The 18,520-nt window shown below is 37.6% G+C and overlaps 1 protein-coding gene across 1 annotated transcript in view; it reads right to left on the bottom strand.

The window, feature by feature from the left end:
• Positions 1–888: 888 nt before the first annotated feature.
• The window catches only part of Mark1 (microtubule affinity regulating kinase 1), an 84,692-nt gene continuing 67,060 nt past the window's right edge, over positions 889–18,520 (bottom strand). Inside the window, exons 14-18 of the mRNA XM_090341168.1 lie at positions 12,441–12,541; positions 11,313–11,477; positions 9,316–9,570; positions 6,484–6,528; positions 889–3,022 (exon numbers count right to left, since the gene is read on the bottom strand). Of these exons, the coding sequence (XP_090197294.1) occupies positions 2,668–3,022; positions 6,484–6,528; positions 9,316–9,570; positions 11,313–11,477; positions 12,441–12,541 (921 nt within the window). The 3' untranslated portion in view covers positions 889–2,667. The remainder of the gene's footprint in view (positions 3,023–6,483; positions 6,529–9,315; positions 9,571–11,312; positions 11,478–12,440; positions 12,542–18,520) is intronic.

Consider the following 18,520-nt stretch of genomic DNA (forward strand, 5'->3'; position numbering starts at 1 on the left):
ACTGACAGAATCACTAATCTACAATAAACTGATGCTTCACACATCACATTATTTTTATATTGTTCTCATTATAAAATGGTTCTTCTGGTGGAAACCACCTCATAATAAAGCCTTTTAAAAGTTTTAAATTAAATTCTACCGGGTAGAATATTATTGGATCAAAGTTCTAGAGTGTATCTTAGTATTTTTCTTTGTTGAGTTTGCAGATGGGACCTGTTATGGTGCTAGGTGCCTCATATTCTACAAAAGTTATTTGGATGTAAGGAATGTTCTATGAAATAGTATTTCCACAGACGCTGGTTATTCATGCAAACATACTTAGAATCCTTTTAAGGCTTCAAAAGAATAATTTATATTGTCATGAGCTCATAAAATGGAATACATAAAGTAAATATCAAGATTTCATTTGTTTATAAAAGCAAAATTCCTTTACACAAAATGGAAGATTGGCCGGAGTGAGGAAGCTTACAAAAATCAGCTTCTATGTTTGAAAGGGCATAACTTCTATTTTTTTTTTTTTTTTGCCAGTCTTGGGCTTGAGCTCAGGGCCTGAGCACTGTCCTTGGACTTTCTCAAGGCTAGAGCTCTACCACTTGAGCCTCAGTACCACTTCCTGCTTTTTTCTATATATGCAGTACCAAGGAATCGAACCCGGGTCTTCGTGCATGCTAGGCAGGCACTCTACCACTAGGCCAAACCCCCAGCCCATAACTTCTATTTTTTAAAAGTATTTTAATGATTGGAATTTGGGTAATAAGATTAGAATTTCTTCTTGACATTACTGAAACCTACATTGCTTCATTCCTCACAAACTAAATTTAGAACATAAGAAAAAAATTCCCCATGTAGAATAGTTTTGTGCTAGCAAACAGGTAATTCACATTCTAATAAAGAGCAAAAGACAAGTGCTTTATTATGAGAAATGTTCAAGTAAAATTCCTGTGTGCACCAGTGGAAGTGAATAAAGATTTGCATCAATTCTTTTGAATGAGCACTAAAAAGGGGCTACACAGTTTTGCTTTTTCTCAAACATCACCCTTTGCTAAGGCAAGAATACACTTCATTTTAGAACAGATGTTACAGAAGAAAGCTATATCACAGTACAGTACAGAAGGTAAAAATCACCTTAGTCTGGAAGCCATTACAGAATGGCACATCACCTATACTTGAGCTTTCCACTGTAGGTTAGTTACAGCATTTAGTACAGCTTTATTTTCTTTAAACTGATAAAATTCAAATACACTTTTTATTACATAGGTGTGTGCAGATGGGGCCCATATGTTGATAGTACAGTAATTACAACATTAAATAACATTGCACAGTCAACCTCCAAGGCTAATTCAGTAGAAAATAACAAGTATTAAAATGTACCTTTACTAGTGGCTTTACACAGCACATATCACTAATTATGAAAGAAAAGAAGGCAAATGCCCAATTATGAAGCTGCACATTCTAGGCATAGAGATGGGGAATAGATACAAGAAATCTGGTAAAATACTTAAAACAAATGTGTTACATGGAAACAAACTGAACAACCCACAAGCATAAACCAATAATAATACACTGTTATAAACAGTCTGGTTTGCTCACAAGTCTTTTAAGTACTTACAGATATTACAGCAGAAGGATGGATGAAGAGGGTGGGAGGAGAATGAGGCAAATGTTCCCCATGTCAGTTAATTCCTGAGGTGGCATTATTTCTTAACGGATGCATTGATCAACACTTAAAGATGAGTTTGTGCTATGAAATAGTCCCAATATTATTGTATTTCCGCAATTACAATGCGGTATTCTGAAGGCAGCAAACCTAAGTGACAGTGGACATTATCACAGCCAGATGAAGTATTGATTCTTTTCAATGTTACTGCTATAATTAGCAGTGGGTCAGAAAACACTCCAAAGTTCAAAAGAAACCTGGTATAGACTAATTTTTTTCTCCCAGTACTTCTAAGTTAACTCAAAGCAAAGCTATTATTTATTTTCATGTACTTTACTTCAGAAACTCTCAGTGCCAACACTGTAAACATTTTGTATCTTTTCAACTAGACCTTGTTCAATGACAAGGCTAAGAGCAAAGATAAGCAAGATTAATTCTGTGTATAATAAAGCTGATCTATGTATCAGCTTCTGGTTTCAATTTAAATATGATTTAAAGTAATTTTATAAAGTTCATGCTACAACTGTAGAGACTTTTTCTGTGTGTTTTTCATCCTGGGCACAATTTCAAAATTGCATGATGAAGGTCAGAATAAACACACACACACACACACACACACACACACACACACACACACAAAACACCAGACTGTAAATAACAAAGACAAGAGATTTTCAACTGAAAGCATTAAACATACATTTATGTGCAGAAATCTAGACAACTGTACAAATTTTTAAGCAATCATATTTTATTATACAACTCTATGAACAGAAAATGAACAGAAATACACAATATACTCACCTGTACATGTGACCCTACTTTTTAATGCTAGATATTTATTACAGTTCATACGGACTTTAATTTTAAAGTTCATGACTATGTATAACCTTATTGCATTAAGGGCAGATTCTACATGGGGAGGCTCCTAGGCGTTAGGCATTTCCAGTACATTCAAAGACTGTACCTTGGACGCGGGTGCATCTTCCCTGATCCTGTAAATTTAGATTTCTTTACAGCTTAAGCTCATTTGCTATTTTGGATGCAATGTTCTTAAAGGCAATAGATGTCCCAGATATTCGCTTGAAACGGACTCCATTAAGTGACAGTCGTGGCAACTTGCAGACTTCCATCTCCCACTGCACGAGGCTATCTTGTCTGGCATCTCCATGGACACAGAAAAGCAAAAACCTCTCTTTTTGTTCGTAATCACAGTTGTTTGCATCTAACACTTTTCGGATTTCTCTCATCATGTCATTAGGGTCCATTGAACTAGTGGTTTTCATACTCCATGTGAACCGCAAAGAACGTGGCTTGGAATCTTTGCCCTCTTCTTTGTCTCTTTCTTTGGGTTCCCCTGATGTACTTCTGGAAAATGAGGGCAAAGGTGAAAAACAAAACAAAACCCCTCCCAAAATTCCATTCATCAAAGATAGCAACACATATAAAATCTAGATAATCATAATACATTGCCTAGTAAAACTACCCAGTCCATAGTCTAGTCTAAAATAAATATACAAAGATTTATTTCTCTTATAGTTGCAAAAATATGAGCTGTTTTGACTTTTAGTGCCTTCAATATAAAGTAATATTTCTTCTTTTTTTATGGGAAAGGAGGGGCTAGGGTTTGAACTTGAGGCTTTGTGCTTCGGAATAATCTCACATATTGGTAGGCTCTTTACCATTTCAGTATTTCCAGCTCCAAAGTAACATATTTTCTTTGTGGAAGACAAATGTGTAGCTGAATGTGAACAGCTTAGTATTTTTTTTCTAAGTTCTTGAAGTACTCCTTCAAGTTTGTCAAAACAGAATCTCCATTTTCTAAACACACATGCACATGCACAAAGCTGGAAACACTAGTATTGTTTATAAAACACAATTTAAAATATCATCAAGAAAACCATTTTTCTGTCCTTTTCAAGCAGGAGGAATGTAATAAGTATTTATGGAAAGAGCATTGTTTCTACCTGGCAATAATGAGGAAGAGAGAATGCTATATTGCAATTACATAAAGAAGTCAGATCATAGCACATACCGATCACTTCCAACACTTTCCCATTTTACTAAAGACATCCTTACAACAGACCACTAGGCTTCACATGACCTCCTGCCAACTCCCCGATTCCTTCGTCATCTACTATTTCCCTTCTTATTCAATCCTGCCTGGACTCACGGGCCTCTGCGCCATTCTTGACCATACAGGCTGTCATTCCTTGAGCACAGAGGCTATGTTCTTGTTTTTAGTCTTCTGCACAGGCAGTTCCCTCTGCCAGGAATGGCCTCTCCTCAGATGGCTGCAGATGGCGGATCCCTTTACAGTTCACTTTTTCCTTAAGGCCTCCATGCACCCTAAGTCCAATCTCACCATGGACAACACCTCCTTACCCTACCTATTGCATCTTTTTTTTTTTTTTTTGCCAGTCCTGGGCTTGAGCTCAGGGCCTGAGCACTGTCCTTGGACTTTCTCAAGGCTAGAGCTCTACCACTTGAGCCTCAACACCACTTCTGGCTTTTTCTATATGTGTGGTACCAAGGAATCAAACCCGGGTCTTCGTGCCTGCTAGGCAAGCACTTTAACCACTAGGCCAAACTCCCGGCCCTACCTATCGCATCTTGAGTCTACCATTCCAAGAGGGCCAACAATATTGTCTGTTTCATTTCCTGTCATATCTCAGGCATCCTGAATTATGCTGGGCCCAGAGTAGGTATTAACACATATTTGTTAAATTAATTTACTTCACTGAATTTTGCTTATGTCAGTACCTCACACTATAGAACCAAAAAGCTACTTTAAATAATCAGAGCAAGTAAAATTAATAGATTAGTTACCATACAGAAAGAATTCACTGTAATTAATTTTGTTGAGTAATTATCCAAATATAGATACATGTTTCTTTTGTGTGTATATATGCTGGTCCTAGTGCTTGAATTTTTCAAGCTCATATGCTGTCGTTGAGCTTTTTTGCTCAAGGCTAGCACTCTACCACTTGAGCCACAATTTCACTTCGGGCTTTCCCCACCTCCCCATGGTTAATTGAAGATAAGTGTCTCAGGGACTTTCTTGCCCTGGCTAGCTCCTGAGTAGTTAGGATTACAGGTGTGAGCTATTAGCATGAGGCTACATGATGCAATTTTAATTTGTTAACCTGTCTCACTTATTTAAGAAAGAATCATATTCTTTGGAAGAGTTTATTCTCTCTTATAAAATACCTTCTATTAATATACATAATCATTTAGTACCACTACTATGATGTACATCTATGTATAATTAACTATATGTAATTTAAAAATGTCATATCTTCCATTTCTAGGTATAGCAATGAGTCTCCAAAGCTCTGCAATCTATGCGAGCTTGAAAAAAATAAGGAAAAGAATAGGCAAAGACAACAAATATCTGAAGAGTGGTAAATAAATATGAAATAAACATTTATTTCACTGCGTCTCTAGCTCAAGGAATCTAAGCCAATGCACACAGGCTTCTTTGGGCTGCAGAGACAGCCAGAATGTTTACCCAGATGACCCCAGTGATGGAATCAGCCTTCCTTTGGCTCCCTATAGGATAAGTTGGTTGCTGACTCTACAAAGACACTGTCAATAGTTCTGACTGAACAGTAGTTTGTAAAGAAGGTTACATGGGAATGCTTAATGGAGTTTTTCCCTAGTTCATTAAGCATTATGTGTCAAATAATTTACAAAGTAGACTAATTCAGAGGTTTAGGCTTACGTTTAGATGGTAAAAAAATAATTCCACAAAAAGCAGAGTGCTCTTCTACCATCCACGTACTTGTTAATTCTGAAGTTTACTTTGTTTGTATCCCTTAATACTTGTATATAATCAAAATAATATAACACTTATAGTTCCTAAATTTCTTGAAACTTAATGTAGAAACACAATTATTAACTTGTCTATCTATGGAAGATGACCACATGACAGACATGCAGGGGTAGCATGGTCTGGGAATTTGTTGAAAATGCAAATGTCCAGGGATTTCCCCACCTCTACCCCCAACTAAATTGAAAACCTAGGGAACAGGACCAGCAACTGATTGTGCCTTGAGCTTGAATATCCAAATGGTATTAAATGTCAAAAATTCCACAGAGCATGCATGGCAGGATACTTTATAAAATGCGGGCTAAGATTGCTCACATAAATTATATCAATAATATCAGTTCTTCCTACATATTTAGTATCTTAGTGTTCTATGTCATTTGTGCTATTTAACTTAGACTAACTTTAGTTACATCCTATTACTGAGAAAAGGAATAGAACATTTTAGGTTCCTTTGATGACAGATTTTTGTAGAAATAAAGACCTCTTTATCAAGTAAACAATTCAAAGTAATGTTAAGAAAACACAAGCTGGGCTGGGAATGTGGCTTAGTGGTAAAGTGCTTGCCTTGCATGCATGAAGCTCTGGGTTTGATTCCTCAGTACCACATAAACAGAGAATGCAGTAATGTCTCAAGTGGTAGAGAGCTAGCCTTGAGAAAAAGAAGCTTAGGAACAGTGCCCAGGCCTAGTTCAATCCCCAGGACTGGAAAAAAGGGAAAGAAACAGAGAGAGAGGACGGGGGGTGGGGGGGTGAGGGGGAGAAGAGAGGGAAGGAAAGAGAAACAGAAAGAAAGAGAAAGAAAAAAAAAGAAAGAGAAGAAAGAAAGAAGGAAAGAAAGAAAATACAAGCTTGATAAACTTAATTAAGCAACAATAGAAAACCTCACTCATATATAAAGATTTAAAGTATGAGTTCTGCTCTTGAATGCTGCTTGATGTAGTATTCCAATGTACACTTCCCTCACAAGCCCAGCAGCCAATGAATGGCGATTCCTCACCTTGAGGCGTCCGTTCTGCCACTGGCTTCCCCTTCACTCGGATCCCTCAAAACCAAAACAAAGATGGAGATGTTAATGATACAAGTGAAAGTATATACCAAAGTAATTTTAAAGTTAACTGGTTGAATAAACTTCTATTTTGACAGTTTGCTATTACTAGTCAGTCAAATACTAATCAGTCTAATATGTTTTTCATCATAGTCACATTTCTATCATTAATTGTCTATTTAGTACTGTCAAGAGAAGGTATGAGGTTAACATGTAGTACAACTTTTTATACTTCTTCCAATTCCTAGCCATGTAATAATTTACCTTTTGGCGTTGTTTAGTACAACCTAAGGTTAAAATTATTTAGTAATCAACTGTAATATTCATATTTCTTGCTATAACTTCATATTTCGTACTATATATTTAGTAGTTACTCAAGAAAGAAAAATATGTAAATCAATCTTGCTATTAGAAATAAAGCTCAAGGGGCTGAGAGTGTGGCCTAGTGATAGAGTGCTTGCCCAGCCTGCATGAAGCCCTGGGTGTGATTCCTCGGTACCACATACACAGAAAAAGCCGGAAGTGATGCTGTGTCTCAAGTGGTAGATGGCTAGCCTTGAGAAAGCCCAAGGACAGTATCCAGGGCCTGAGTTCAAGCCCCAGGACTGGCAAAAAAGAAAGAAATAAAGCTTGAGGTTTGGAGAGATAGAATAATCAAAAGGGTGAGATCAATCAAGATATATTATACTTGTATAAACTGGTATGTTGAATGGTAACCCCTTAGAAGAACTATTTACAGATAATAAAAATTACAACAAAAAGAAGAAATAAAGTTAAACATATAGGTATTTCTAAAAATAAATACAAATTTTCAAATAAGCAAGCAACTGATTTCAGAACTTATACTAGTAATATATGCACAGGAAATATAGCCTATCCAAGCAGGTGAATACAAAAACAGATTCAAACTTAAACAAAAACACTCACCTCACCTAGATAACAACCTATAAAACAAAATCAAGAACAGAGTACTAAAAGTACTTTTAAAGTATTTTTAAAGTTTAAATTTGTTATTTTCCAAGGTAATTAAACATCTACACAAGATCATCAAATTACAAATTAACTAAAAAATACTAAGGTAGTTTACAATAGAATACTTTTTTTTCTTTGTTTTTATTGTAATTAGTAAAAGGGTTACATGATATTTGCCAGATAGAAGGTGCATTAATTCACATACATTGATACCCTTTCACATGTCTTGGTACCCATTTCCCTCCCCCCCACACCTCCCACAATAGAACACTTTTAAGTAATGAGGAAAATCATTAACTTTAATCTTTAAGGTTATGTCTTAATTTTTTAGCCATTCCAGAAACTTCATGTAAAATGAATACAACAGGAATAAAATCCCATTCTAGCAAATAAATAAAATCCTTCACTACAAGCTCTAAAAGGTTTTTTAACAATGAGTATACCATGTCTCTCAGCAATTTATTCTGTCAGAATTGAAAGGATAATAAAATGCATTCTTACATTTAAATGGACTTTCCTGAGACTAAGGTAAATACTTTGCCAGCAAAGTCTCACTAGGCTATTATGCCCAATTAACATTTTGCTTGGTAACTCACTGTTCCAGATACCTACTTCACTGCTGCTGAACTTAACACATTAGGAGTGAAATCTCTGTTAGACTTGAGTATAATTACTGGAAATGGCAACTCCCCCCGTTTCTGCCTAGTTGGGTGCTAGTAGGATGGAATTTTATTTTTGGTATATAGTAATTGTTTCAAGTAGTCCGTTGTTTGTTCAAAGTAGCCCTGGAGGGAGGCAAGTGGGAATACAGAAGATATAGCTGGTACTTCAACAACTACAGCTGAAAAACCTTATCTATAGCAATATACAGGCAACTAAACAAACAGGCTGTGTTGGGGGCCGAGTAACGCCTAATAGCTTTCTGCTGAGGCTTGTAGTAGGGATAAAACATGTGGATCTCTTTGTCCTGTCCATCTTGTATACTGATAGGTTCCTTCAACCAATATAAGGAGGAGGGATTTAGGGAATAAATGGAGAGAGATCTTCCTGCCTTGATAGAGATCTTCCTGCCTTGATGAAGCTGCGTGGCGTCTCTATTCGTGCTCCGGGGTAAGAAGGCTGGGTGTGGGAGGACATTGGGCCCCTTCCTCTTGCGGCTTGGCCTGGTTGGGGTGTGTTTTTCCCCATCCCCCCTACTAGTAGAGAGGGACCGGGGACGAAGGACCCCAACAAGGCTGTTCTCTATATAGGAATAAGCTATAGTTAGAAAAGAGTAAAGCCTGGTACAGAAGAAGCAGGTATTTGAAGCAGAGGATTCCAAGGAGAATCCAAGTACAATGTCCAGAACAGATGTCTGGTGTGCTCTGGTTCAGTGAGGTTCCTGCATGATGGTGTGCAGACACTAAGGGAAAGGCCAGGGAAAAGGATTGAGCAGAGTGGGTAGGAGACTACAAAGATCCGCAGAGGTCTCTGCGAAGACTTGGAACTGAATTCTAGGCAAGAAGAAAACTAGTAAAAGGCCCCCCTTTTTGTGCTGTTGGGAATAAACAAAACAATGTGTGTTTTTTTTTTGCCATAAGGATTTTGCCTTTTCCATTTTCAGTTCTGTCCAATTTTTCTTTTCTTCTCCTGAAGACAAAGATTTTATGTCTTCCTGGATTTTGTTTTTCTCTCCAACTTTTGTAAAAGAGAACACTAATTAAAAGGTGTGAAACCATTTTGGAAAAAATCACTGCAAAGAGAAGAAAGAGTATGCGTCCAAATTTCCTTTTACATTGCAAACACAAAGTACAATGGTGTGCCGGTACTGACCTGCGGACAAACTTGGATGTGATTTTGCTTATTATACCGGTGGACGTTCCCCTTCTGGCGTGTGCAAATGCACCTGTTTCATGCGATGGCGAAGCAGGTGGCCCATTATAAGCAGCACTGCGTCGTTCCCGGAGCTGCTCCCCGTGGAAGGTGCTTCGGCTTGAGCTACCCCTGGGAAACCGGGTCCGGTCTGGAGTGGTGGCACTAATACTGTGAGCAGATGGAGAAGCAGCAGGCACTCTCTGGGTTGTACTGCTGGGACAAATTAAGATATATGAATAATGACAGGGAAAGTTTTCACTCACAGGTGGAAAATTCCACACCTGAGCTCATGCTGTTGTTGGTCACCACAAAAAATGAAGACACAATAAATAAAGTAAAATAAAATTACCTTTGGGTAGGAAGTATAAGGTGTCTAAGAATTTCATGTTCAAACTTAGGTTCCATATCAAAGGTATAAAGCATATATGCAAATATTAAAAATCTGAAAAACTAAAATTCAAAATGCACTGAGCCTAATAAGAACTTTGGATAAAGAGATACTCAATTTGAATTCCTGTAACTCAAAACTATTCAGCAGTGCATTCATAAATTTTATGCTTTATCAAAAAGCGTTTGAGCTGAGTAACAGTGGCTCACATCTGTAACCTTAGCTACTCAGGAGGCTGAGATCTGAGGATTATGGCTCGAAGACGAGTAGAAAAGTCTCTGAGACTCATCTCCAGTTAGTCATCAGAAAAATAGAAGTGGTGCTGTGGCTCAAAGTGGTAGAGCGTTAGCCTTAAGTGAAAAGCTCAGGGATAATGCCAACAGCCCAAGTTCAAGGCCCACAACCACTTACCACCACCAACAAAAGCCTTTGAAGAAAATAATTTCCTACCCCTAATTTAAGCCAAGTGAGGGTACAGTACTCTGTGGCACTATGAGATCTAATTATCTAAGGGCTAACATGTCTGGAATTTCTGAATTTAAGAAAACTTTAAACTAGAAAAAAAGAGACCTGAATAGGTTCTTTGAGTTCATCTGTTTTTCTGTAATAATGGCAAGAATCTAGTAGGACCGGGATCTTAACTCCCACCCCAATGTTTTCATTTTTATTGTATGTGTTGTAAGTAACAACAACAACAACAAACTTCAGTTTACTTAAATGATGAATTAGGCAACAATACTTTATAAATGGATTTAAAATAAAATCCTCTAGAAACAATTTAAATTATAAAGCCACATTTTGGTAACAGTTAAAGCACAATCTAAGTGTATTGTTAAATTTAACTTTTCTTCTGCCACAAACAATGTTTCCAGAAATCTCCTTATTATATTGCATTATATTATATTTATTTATTTATTTGGTCCTGGGGCTTGAATTTTGGGCCTGGGTGTTGTCCCTGAGCAGTTCAGTTTAAGGTTAGCATTTTACCACTTCAGCCACAGTGCCACTTCTGGTTTTCTGGTGGTTAACTGGAGGTAAGAGTCTAAAGGACTTTGGTGCCTGGGCTGGTTTTGAGCCTCGAGCCTCAGATCTTAGCCTTCTGAGTAGCTAGAATTACAGACCTGAGCCACCAGCACCTGGCTTTGTTATTTATTTAGTTATTTTTTTTGCCAGTCCTGGGCTTAACTAAGGGCCTGAGCACTGTCCTTGGGCTTTCTCAAGGCTAGAACTCTACCACTTGAGCCTCAGCACCACTTCCAGTTTTTTGTGTGTATGTGGTACCAAGGAATTGAACCCAGGTCTTCTTGCATGTTAGGCAAGCGTTCTACTAGGCCAAACTCCCGGCCCTATTATTTCTTTTTTGAACAAAAACAAAAATAGGGTCTTACTACATAACCCAGGCTAGTCTGGAACTCACAATGCTCCAGCATTTGCCTCTTAAGTGCTAGGACTTGTGGCATGTGCCACAATGCTTAGTTGAGAAGCATTTAATGTGATAGCTACTATCATATATTTTCAAACGGTGTTGTATTTTCTAAAATCACTATGAAATGAAATGAAATGTTACCCAGGGCGGTAGGCTTCTGAGCCATCTTTAATGGTTGGCAGTGTAACTTTAATGGGATGGCCGGAAGTGGACATGGACTTCTGGTGGCGAGGTCGAGCTGAAGGGCCAGCAGAGGCTACCGCAGAGCCCGCAGAGGACATGCTACTTGCAGACATCTCTGTAAGGCTTTCAACATAAAACAAGAAAAGGTACAGCTCACTAAAACTGGAGAAGTTGATTTAAAAAAAAAAAAAAACTGATGAACACTTTTTTTTTTTGACCAGTCCCAGGGCTTGAACTCAGAGCCTGGACACTGTCCTTGGACATTTTTTGCTCAAGGCTAGTGCTCTACCACTTGAGCCACAGTGCCACTTCCGGTTTTTTCCTGAGTATGTGGTACCAAGGAATCGAACCCAGGGCTTTGTGCATGCTAGGTAAGCATGTGACCACTAGGCTACGCTCCCCTTGAGGAATACTTTTTACATAAAACATCAGGGGGTATATTAGTAACTAATGCAAAGAATTGATATTCTTGCTAATAGTGTATAAGGCAAATCAGTGGAAGAGGACAGAGGTAGGAGGGGGATCTATGCTAATAACAAAATTCTCCAAAAGAAAAGAGTACAGGGAGAATTTATCACTACTTCCCATTGAAAAGATCTTACATACATTTATTCTGAGAAGGTATGATTTTTTGGGGGGGATGAATGACAGTTTCAGACAAGATGATTATGACTAGAGACATATTTCACTTCCCTGAATGAATTTCATGAAATGAGTTATTGAAACCCATTGTCCAAAATTACTCACATTAGGGAAGCATAAATATATTAACATTACTCTCTAGCAATATTATCAAAATACTTTAAACTCATATCACGAAGCAACAGATTACTGTAAACTCAAGGAGCTGTACACAGACCAGCATTTAGTAATCAATCATTCTTCAGCAATGTAGCCTAATGGGTCCAAGGAAGACACATTTATCTTTGTAGGTCTTACAAATAAAATACGTGCCTTATGTGCCCTGGTGAGAAAGGTAGGATGCCATCTGACTGCCTTGGAGATCCTTTCCCCAGATCTACTGATCTGTGGACATGGAAGCTCATCTACTGGAATAGAATAATGACAATGGTACTTGACAGTCACCTGCTGTCTCTCCCATTCTGCAATGTCGTGTACCGATCTGTGGTCCTTTCACAGACATACGTATTCCTCCTTGCCATGCTGCCTCCGGAATACGTGTTGTTCTTTAAGAAGAAAAGGAAAAAGCAATTTGAAAACTGCTAACTCCGTTCATGAAACGTCAAAGAAATGTAGTAAAGCTGGTTTGAAACAAAAATAAGAGCAGAATTTTAACTGATTAGAATCTTACATTAACATGGTTGTCTCTTTTCCTTCATTCTCATATTTAGATTTTTAAGAATAAAAAGTGCAGTATAAGAAACAAATTCATTAAAGATTTGGCTTCTAATCCTATAGTAGCAGGCAGCAGGCATCAGGAAGCAGCTTCCTTGTGAGTGGGTGGTAGAGAAAGGTACAGGCAACTCCATAACTCAGAAGTGAGCCAAGGACACATCAAATCTCATTAGGAACAGGACAGTGAAGCCTTTTTAAGTTAAACTGGAAAATTTAAATCAATATCTCTATAGAAATTGTTGTTCTTGATCCATAATACAAGCAGAGTTCTAAGTTCCCTTATAAAGAGTAATATTCATTTATAACAAATGGGTAATGGCTGTAGCTGATAAATAATAAAACAGATGCTTCTACCAATTAAACAACAAAACTTATTTACATTAAGTTAATTTTTTAACTTGAAACTATTTGCTGTCAATTAAGTGATCAGGTTTTTGTTTTTAGTGGTGATAATGGTGTTGGAGATTGAACTCAAGGGTGGGCTAGGCAGTGGATTATTTGAGCCATGACTCTAGCCCCTTTCTGCATTGGTTATTTACTTACTCACTTATTCTTTTTTGTTGTTGTTGTTTATACTGGTATGAGGGCTTGAACTTAGAGCCTGGGCACTGTCCCTTAGCTTTTTTGCTCAAGGCTGGTGCTCTACCACTTGGGCCACCACTGTACTTCTGACTCTGGTGGCTAGCTGAATGTAAAGACGAATCTCCCATGTTGGAAATGAACTGTACAACTTGGAAGAGAGGATGGACAGGAGGGGAAAAACTGGGTACAAAATGAGGGAGGGGATGACACTGTTCATGAAAAAATATACTCTTTACCTGACTTATGTAACTGTAGCCCCCTGTACACCACCTTTTCATTTTTTTTTTTTTTGCCAGTCCTGGGCTTGAGCTCAGGGACTGAGTACTGTCCTTGGACTTTATCAAGGCTAGAAGTCCACCACTTGAACCTCAGCACCACTTTTGGCTTTTTTCTATGTATGTGGTACCGAGGAATTGAACCCAGGTCTTTATGCATGCTAGGCAAGAACTCTACCACGAGGCCAAACTCCCGGCCCCTCCTTGGACTTTCTTAAGGCTAGAGTTCTACCACTCGAGCCTCAGTACCATTTCCGGCTTTTTTCTATGTATGTGGTACTGAGGAATCAAACTCTGGTCTTTGGGCATGCTAGGCAAGCATTCTACCACTAGGCCAAACTCCCAGCCCTAAATTTTCTTTTTGAAGTCCCATAGACTTTCCTGCTCAGACTGGCTTTGAACTATAATACTCATATCTCAGCCTCCTGACCTCCCGAGTAGCAAGGATTATGGGTGTGAGTCACTGATACCTGATTTTTTTCTATTTATTTTTTTTATTATTTTAAGTAGATGTACAAAAAAGATTTCAATTTAATATATTCATTTACAAATAAAATAATGCATCTTGGTCATCAAGTCACATCTTCTTCTTCATTTCCCTCTTCATCTATTCCAACCCCATCGATATTCTCAAGTTATTTGGTTCCATTCTCATATCAGTCCATTGAATATTAAAACTATATTAGCCTACCTTTCCTCTCTCCATTCATTTGCTTTCCCCTCCCCACGCTTCTTGACGAAATAAGTTTAAGCTTCCTCATATTTATTTGTCACACTATAAATTAGTTGTTTGAAGGAATTATACTTCTGGAATTCTCCTTTGTGTATAGCATACTTTAGTCTCAATTTATGCTTGGGCCTGAGCTATGATCTTTTCACTTGACTTCCACATGTTATGGGGATGGTGGGTGTGCACCACTTCAGCTACTGAGCTTCCCCTGTAGCTGGGATAATAGATGCACACAACTGTGCCAGTAGTTGAAGTGCAGTATCTCAATCTATTTTTTTTTTTAAATGTCTGGTTGGCCTTCAACAGCATTCTTTCAACCTTTGCCTCCTATGCAACTAGGATTACAGGCTTAAACCACCACACCTAGCTGGTTTTAAATTCTGCCACTCAGAGATAAATATCTTATATTTTCAAATAATACTGTCAATAAATCACTTGTAACTAAGGGCTTTTACTATCTGAGTAAAATGCTTCTGATTTTATAAATACTAAGTGTATTATTAGTTTAACACTAACCAAATTAGCTCTGCATGTTATGACTTCTTTTTCCACTGGAAAGTAAAAAGGCTTGCTATCTTATTTGAGTATTTATTTATTTTTCATAATATGCCATTTTACTGATAAATAATAGTCACTTCTAGTCAGTCAGCATCTTTTTTTTTTTTTTTTTTGCCAGTCCTGGGCTTGAGCTCAGGGCCTGAGCACTGTCCTCGGACTTTCTCAAGGCTAGAGCTCTACCACTTGAGCCTCAGCACCACTTCCGGCTTTTTTTTCTATGTATGTGGTACCGAGGAATCGAACCCGGGTCTTCATACATGCTACGCAAGCACTTTAACCACTAGGCCAAACTCCCAGCCCAGTCAGTCAGCATCTTATAATAATACAGAGTTGGGATTATAAATGCTCAAGTTCCTTCTACCTGAGACACTACCTCAAAGGGAACAAAAAGGGATCAAAGCTTTGGCTTTCAAGTAGAGGCAGTCAATTTTTTTCTGGTAAGAGCCAAATAGTGAGCATTTTGGTACTCAATGTCACCAGCTGTCAAGAAAACATAAATTAAAAATAAAGGGACGCAAGGTTTTAGTCTTTCAGATTGGCCAAAAAGATGGATAATATCCAGTGGTTGATGAGGCTGTGGAAAATAATTACTCTTTAAATTGCCCCACCATTTGGAAAATTACACTGGTGGCATCTATTAAAAATTTAAATGTGTATTCTGCAAGGATACAAAAGACAGCAATAACACACATTAGAACTCATCAGAACTGCCAGGAGAGGTGCGTGGGAAGCTGGGACCTGCACAGACTCAGGTGCTGTGACACAGACTGAGGAGTGTGATGTGCCAGAGATTTAAAAAATGTATAATCACAGAGGACCAGAGGTAGAACTTCTGAGAATGCGAATAACAGCAATACAGTCATAACAGGAATATACAAAGATGGATGCTGTGGAAAAGGTAAAGCTCTGAACACTATACCAAGATAAAGACTGAATAAATGATACATTTATCTCTTAATTCTGATGGAAACATGTGGAGCTATTAAAAAGACCTGCATGTTCTGAGGAAGAAGGATGACATACTATCATAAGTGAGAAAACTGAAATGCAATACAGAATGATTTCTTTTTATAAAATGAAAATTAGGGCCGGGAGTTTGGCCTAGTGGTAGAGTGCTTGTCTAGCATGCACGAAGACCCGGGTTCGAGTCCTCGGTACCACATACTTAGAAAAAAAAAAGCCAGAAGTGGTGCTGAGGCTCAAGTGCTAGAGCTCTGGCCTTGAGAAAGTCCAAGGACAGTGCTCAGGCCCTGAGCTCAAGCCCAGGACTGGCAAAAAATAAATAAATAAAATGAAAATTAAAATAACCTTGTATGTTTGTTTTGACAAAGGAAAACTTACAGAAGAATGCGCCTCAAATCATTAGCACTAATTATTTTGAGGATTGAGAATAGAAGGTTATAGGGAGGAGAAAGGACACTATTAACTTGATTTTCCAAACTTCTAAAATTAAAATATACTGCTTAAGTTCTTCAGATTACCAAAACTAAACAGTAAATTAAAAAAGAAGTCTATCATTAAGTGGTTAAGAACAAAATTTCTATATCAGAACTGTTTGGCTGTTTTTCAAAAAACAAGGACAAATGCGGACTAATGTAATGTTTTACATTTTATGCCTGTTTTAAGTCAATTAAATATGGTCTGAATGCCTGCTACGCACATCATCACGAATGACTGAGGAAATTACTGAAGATATGCTATGCTACAGAGAGCTAAGGCTCACAAAAGGAAGCAACATTGAACAGGTGTACAACCAACAACTTAAAGAAAGTGATACAGCAATGGGAGGTGAGGAGACGAGCAGGGCTTAGTCACAGAAACAGGACTTGATATGTGATTTTGGGTAGGCAAGAGTACTACATAAAGAGGTCAACCTGAGCGTGTCCACGCAAATAAGAGCAAGCTAAGTAAAACGACAAGCTAGAACAGGGAGATGGCAGAAAATACAGGACTAGCCAGTGCTTTCTACTATGTGGGTGAGAACTCTGGAAGTTGCCGTTCAGCTGTCAGTTAAATGACGGCTTGCCTGAAAAATTTCTTTAAAAAATGATCAAATCCTTTTATAATTAAAACATTTTCAAGTAAGTCAATTACAAGTCAAGAAGTAAAATCCACTCATCTTTTTTTTAGCTTAATAATTTATTACTATATTTGAATGCAATTGGACTTTTTTTTATAATTCTGGGTGGTTCATTTTAAATCCACTCATCTTTAAAGCAGTTATGCATATTAATCGCATAAACTAGAAAGAGATAACCTAATCAGATATTCAAAAACAGTCTGGTTTTAATTAAGTAAAGTGACAGGTACAGGGCATTTATAACCCATTTGTGATTAAAGATACAGTGGGCTTTGAAGAACACTTCCTTACATGATATGGCATGTTTTCAAATAGTCTATATGTAGCCAAACAGCTGACAAATTTTATGACCAGGAATATGGTTATCGTATCTTACATTTGGATAGACAACTTAGATACACATAAATGTCTAGGCCCCACAATGGAATTCTATGCTGCTGTCAGAAAGAATGACATCTCCCTATTTGTAAGGAAATGGAAAGTCTTAGAAAAAATCATATTAAGCGAAATTAGCCAGACTCAAAGGAACATAGGCTCAATGGTTTCCCTCATTTGTCATAATCAGTAGAAATCTTGGGCTCTCCTACCAGAGATTTACAATAGAACAAAACCTAGATACGTAAGGCCATATAGAATGATGCTAAATGAAAGGATCTCCAGGATATAGAAACAAAAGCCATATAATGATACTTTTGAGCTATTGTGATCTTCTGCTGGGAGAATCCTAGATTCTAATTATTACAAATGAGGGAAACCATGAAACTCAGATGCCTCTCAGTAGATGAATGGATTAAGAAGATGAGGTACTTATACACAATGGAATTCTATGCTGCCATCAGAAAGAATGACATCACCCCATTCGAAAACAAATGAAAAGACTTTGGAAAAAATCATAGTAAGTGCACTACAATTTTTTTAAGCTTTTTTCTATCTATCTATCTATCTATCTATCTATCTATCTATCTATCTATCTATCTATCTATTTGCTTACGCTTAGGGCCTGAGCACTGTCCTTGGATTTTCTGAAGGCTACAGCTCTACCACTTGAGACTCAGCACCACTTCTGGCTTTTTTCTATGTCTGTGGTACCAAGGAATCAAACCTAGGTCTTCATGCATGCTAGGCAAGCACTCTACCACTAGGCCAAACTCCCAGCCCCGACAAGGTTTTCTGTTTCTGTTCTGAATCTCTTTCCTTTCTTTCTTGTTAGTTTTTCCTCACTTCATTTTGTTTTTTTTTTCCCTTTCCAAACACTTTAAATGTTATCAATTCTATTCTATCCTTCAATCTTAGTTTTCTTTTCAGATTTCCTATCTCTTTCCTGCTATCTTACAGGAGAAACTCACATTTCTGTCTCTGTTCTATAATTTCTAGTGTCTTTGCCCTCACTGAACAGTTAATAAAGATTAAATGAACCGATAGATCTTTAACTCCCTGCTATGAACAGGAAATATAAGCAAGAAAGTAATTTTTGTAATTACAAAATGGTACATGGACCATTACTACAACATTAATTATTAATTTAAGAAGGCTTTTTATTATTTTCTTAAATTGTATTTATGAGAAGTTTGGGCTTTCTTTCAGG

The sequence above is a fragment of the Megascapheus bottae genome, chromosome 10 (assembly GCF_031878675.1).
Source record: "Megascapheus bottae isolate mThoBot1 chromosome 10, mThoBot2.hap1, whole genome shotgun sequence".
Taxonomy (NCBI): domain Eukaryota; kingdom Metazoa; phylum Chordata; class Mammalia; order Rodentia; family Geomyidae; genus Megascapheus; species Megascapheus bottae.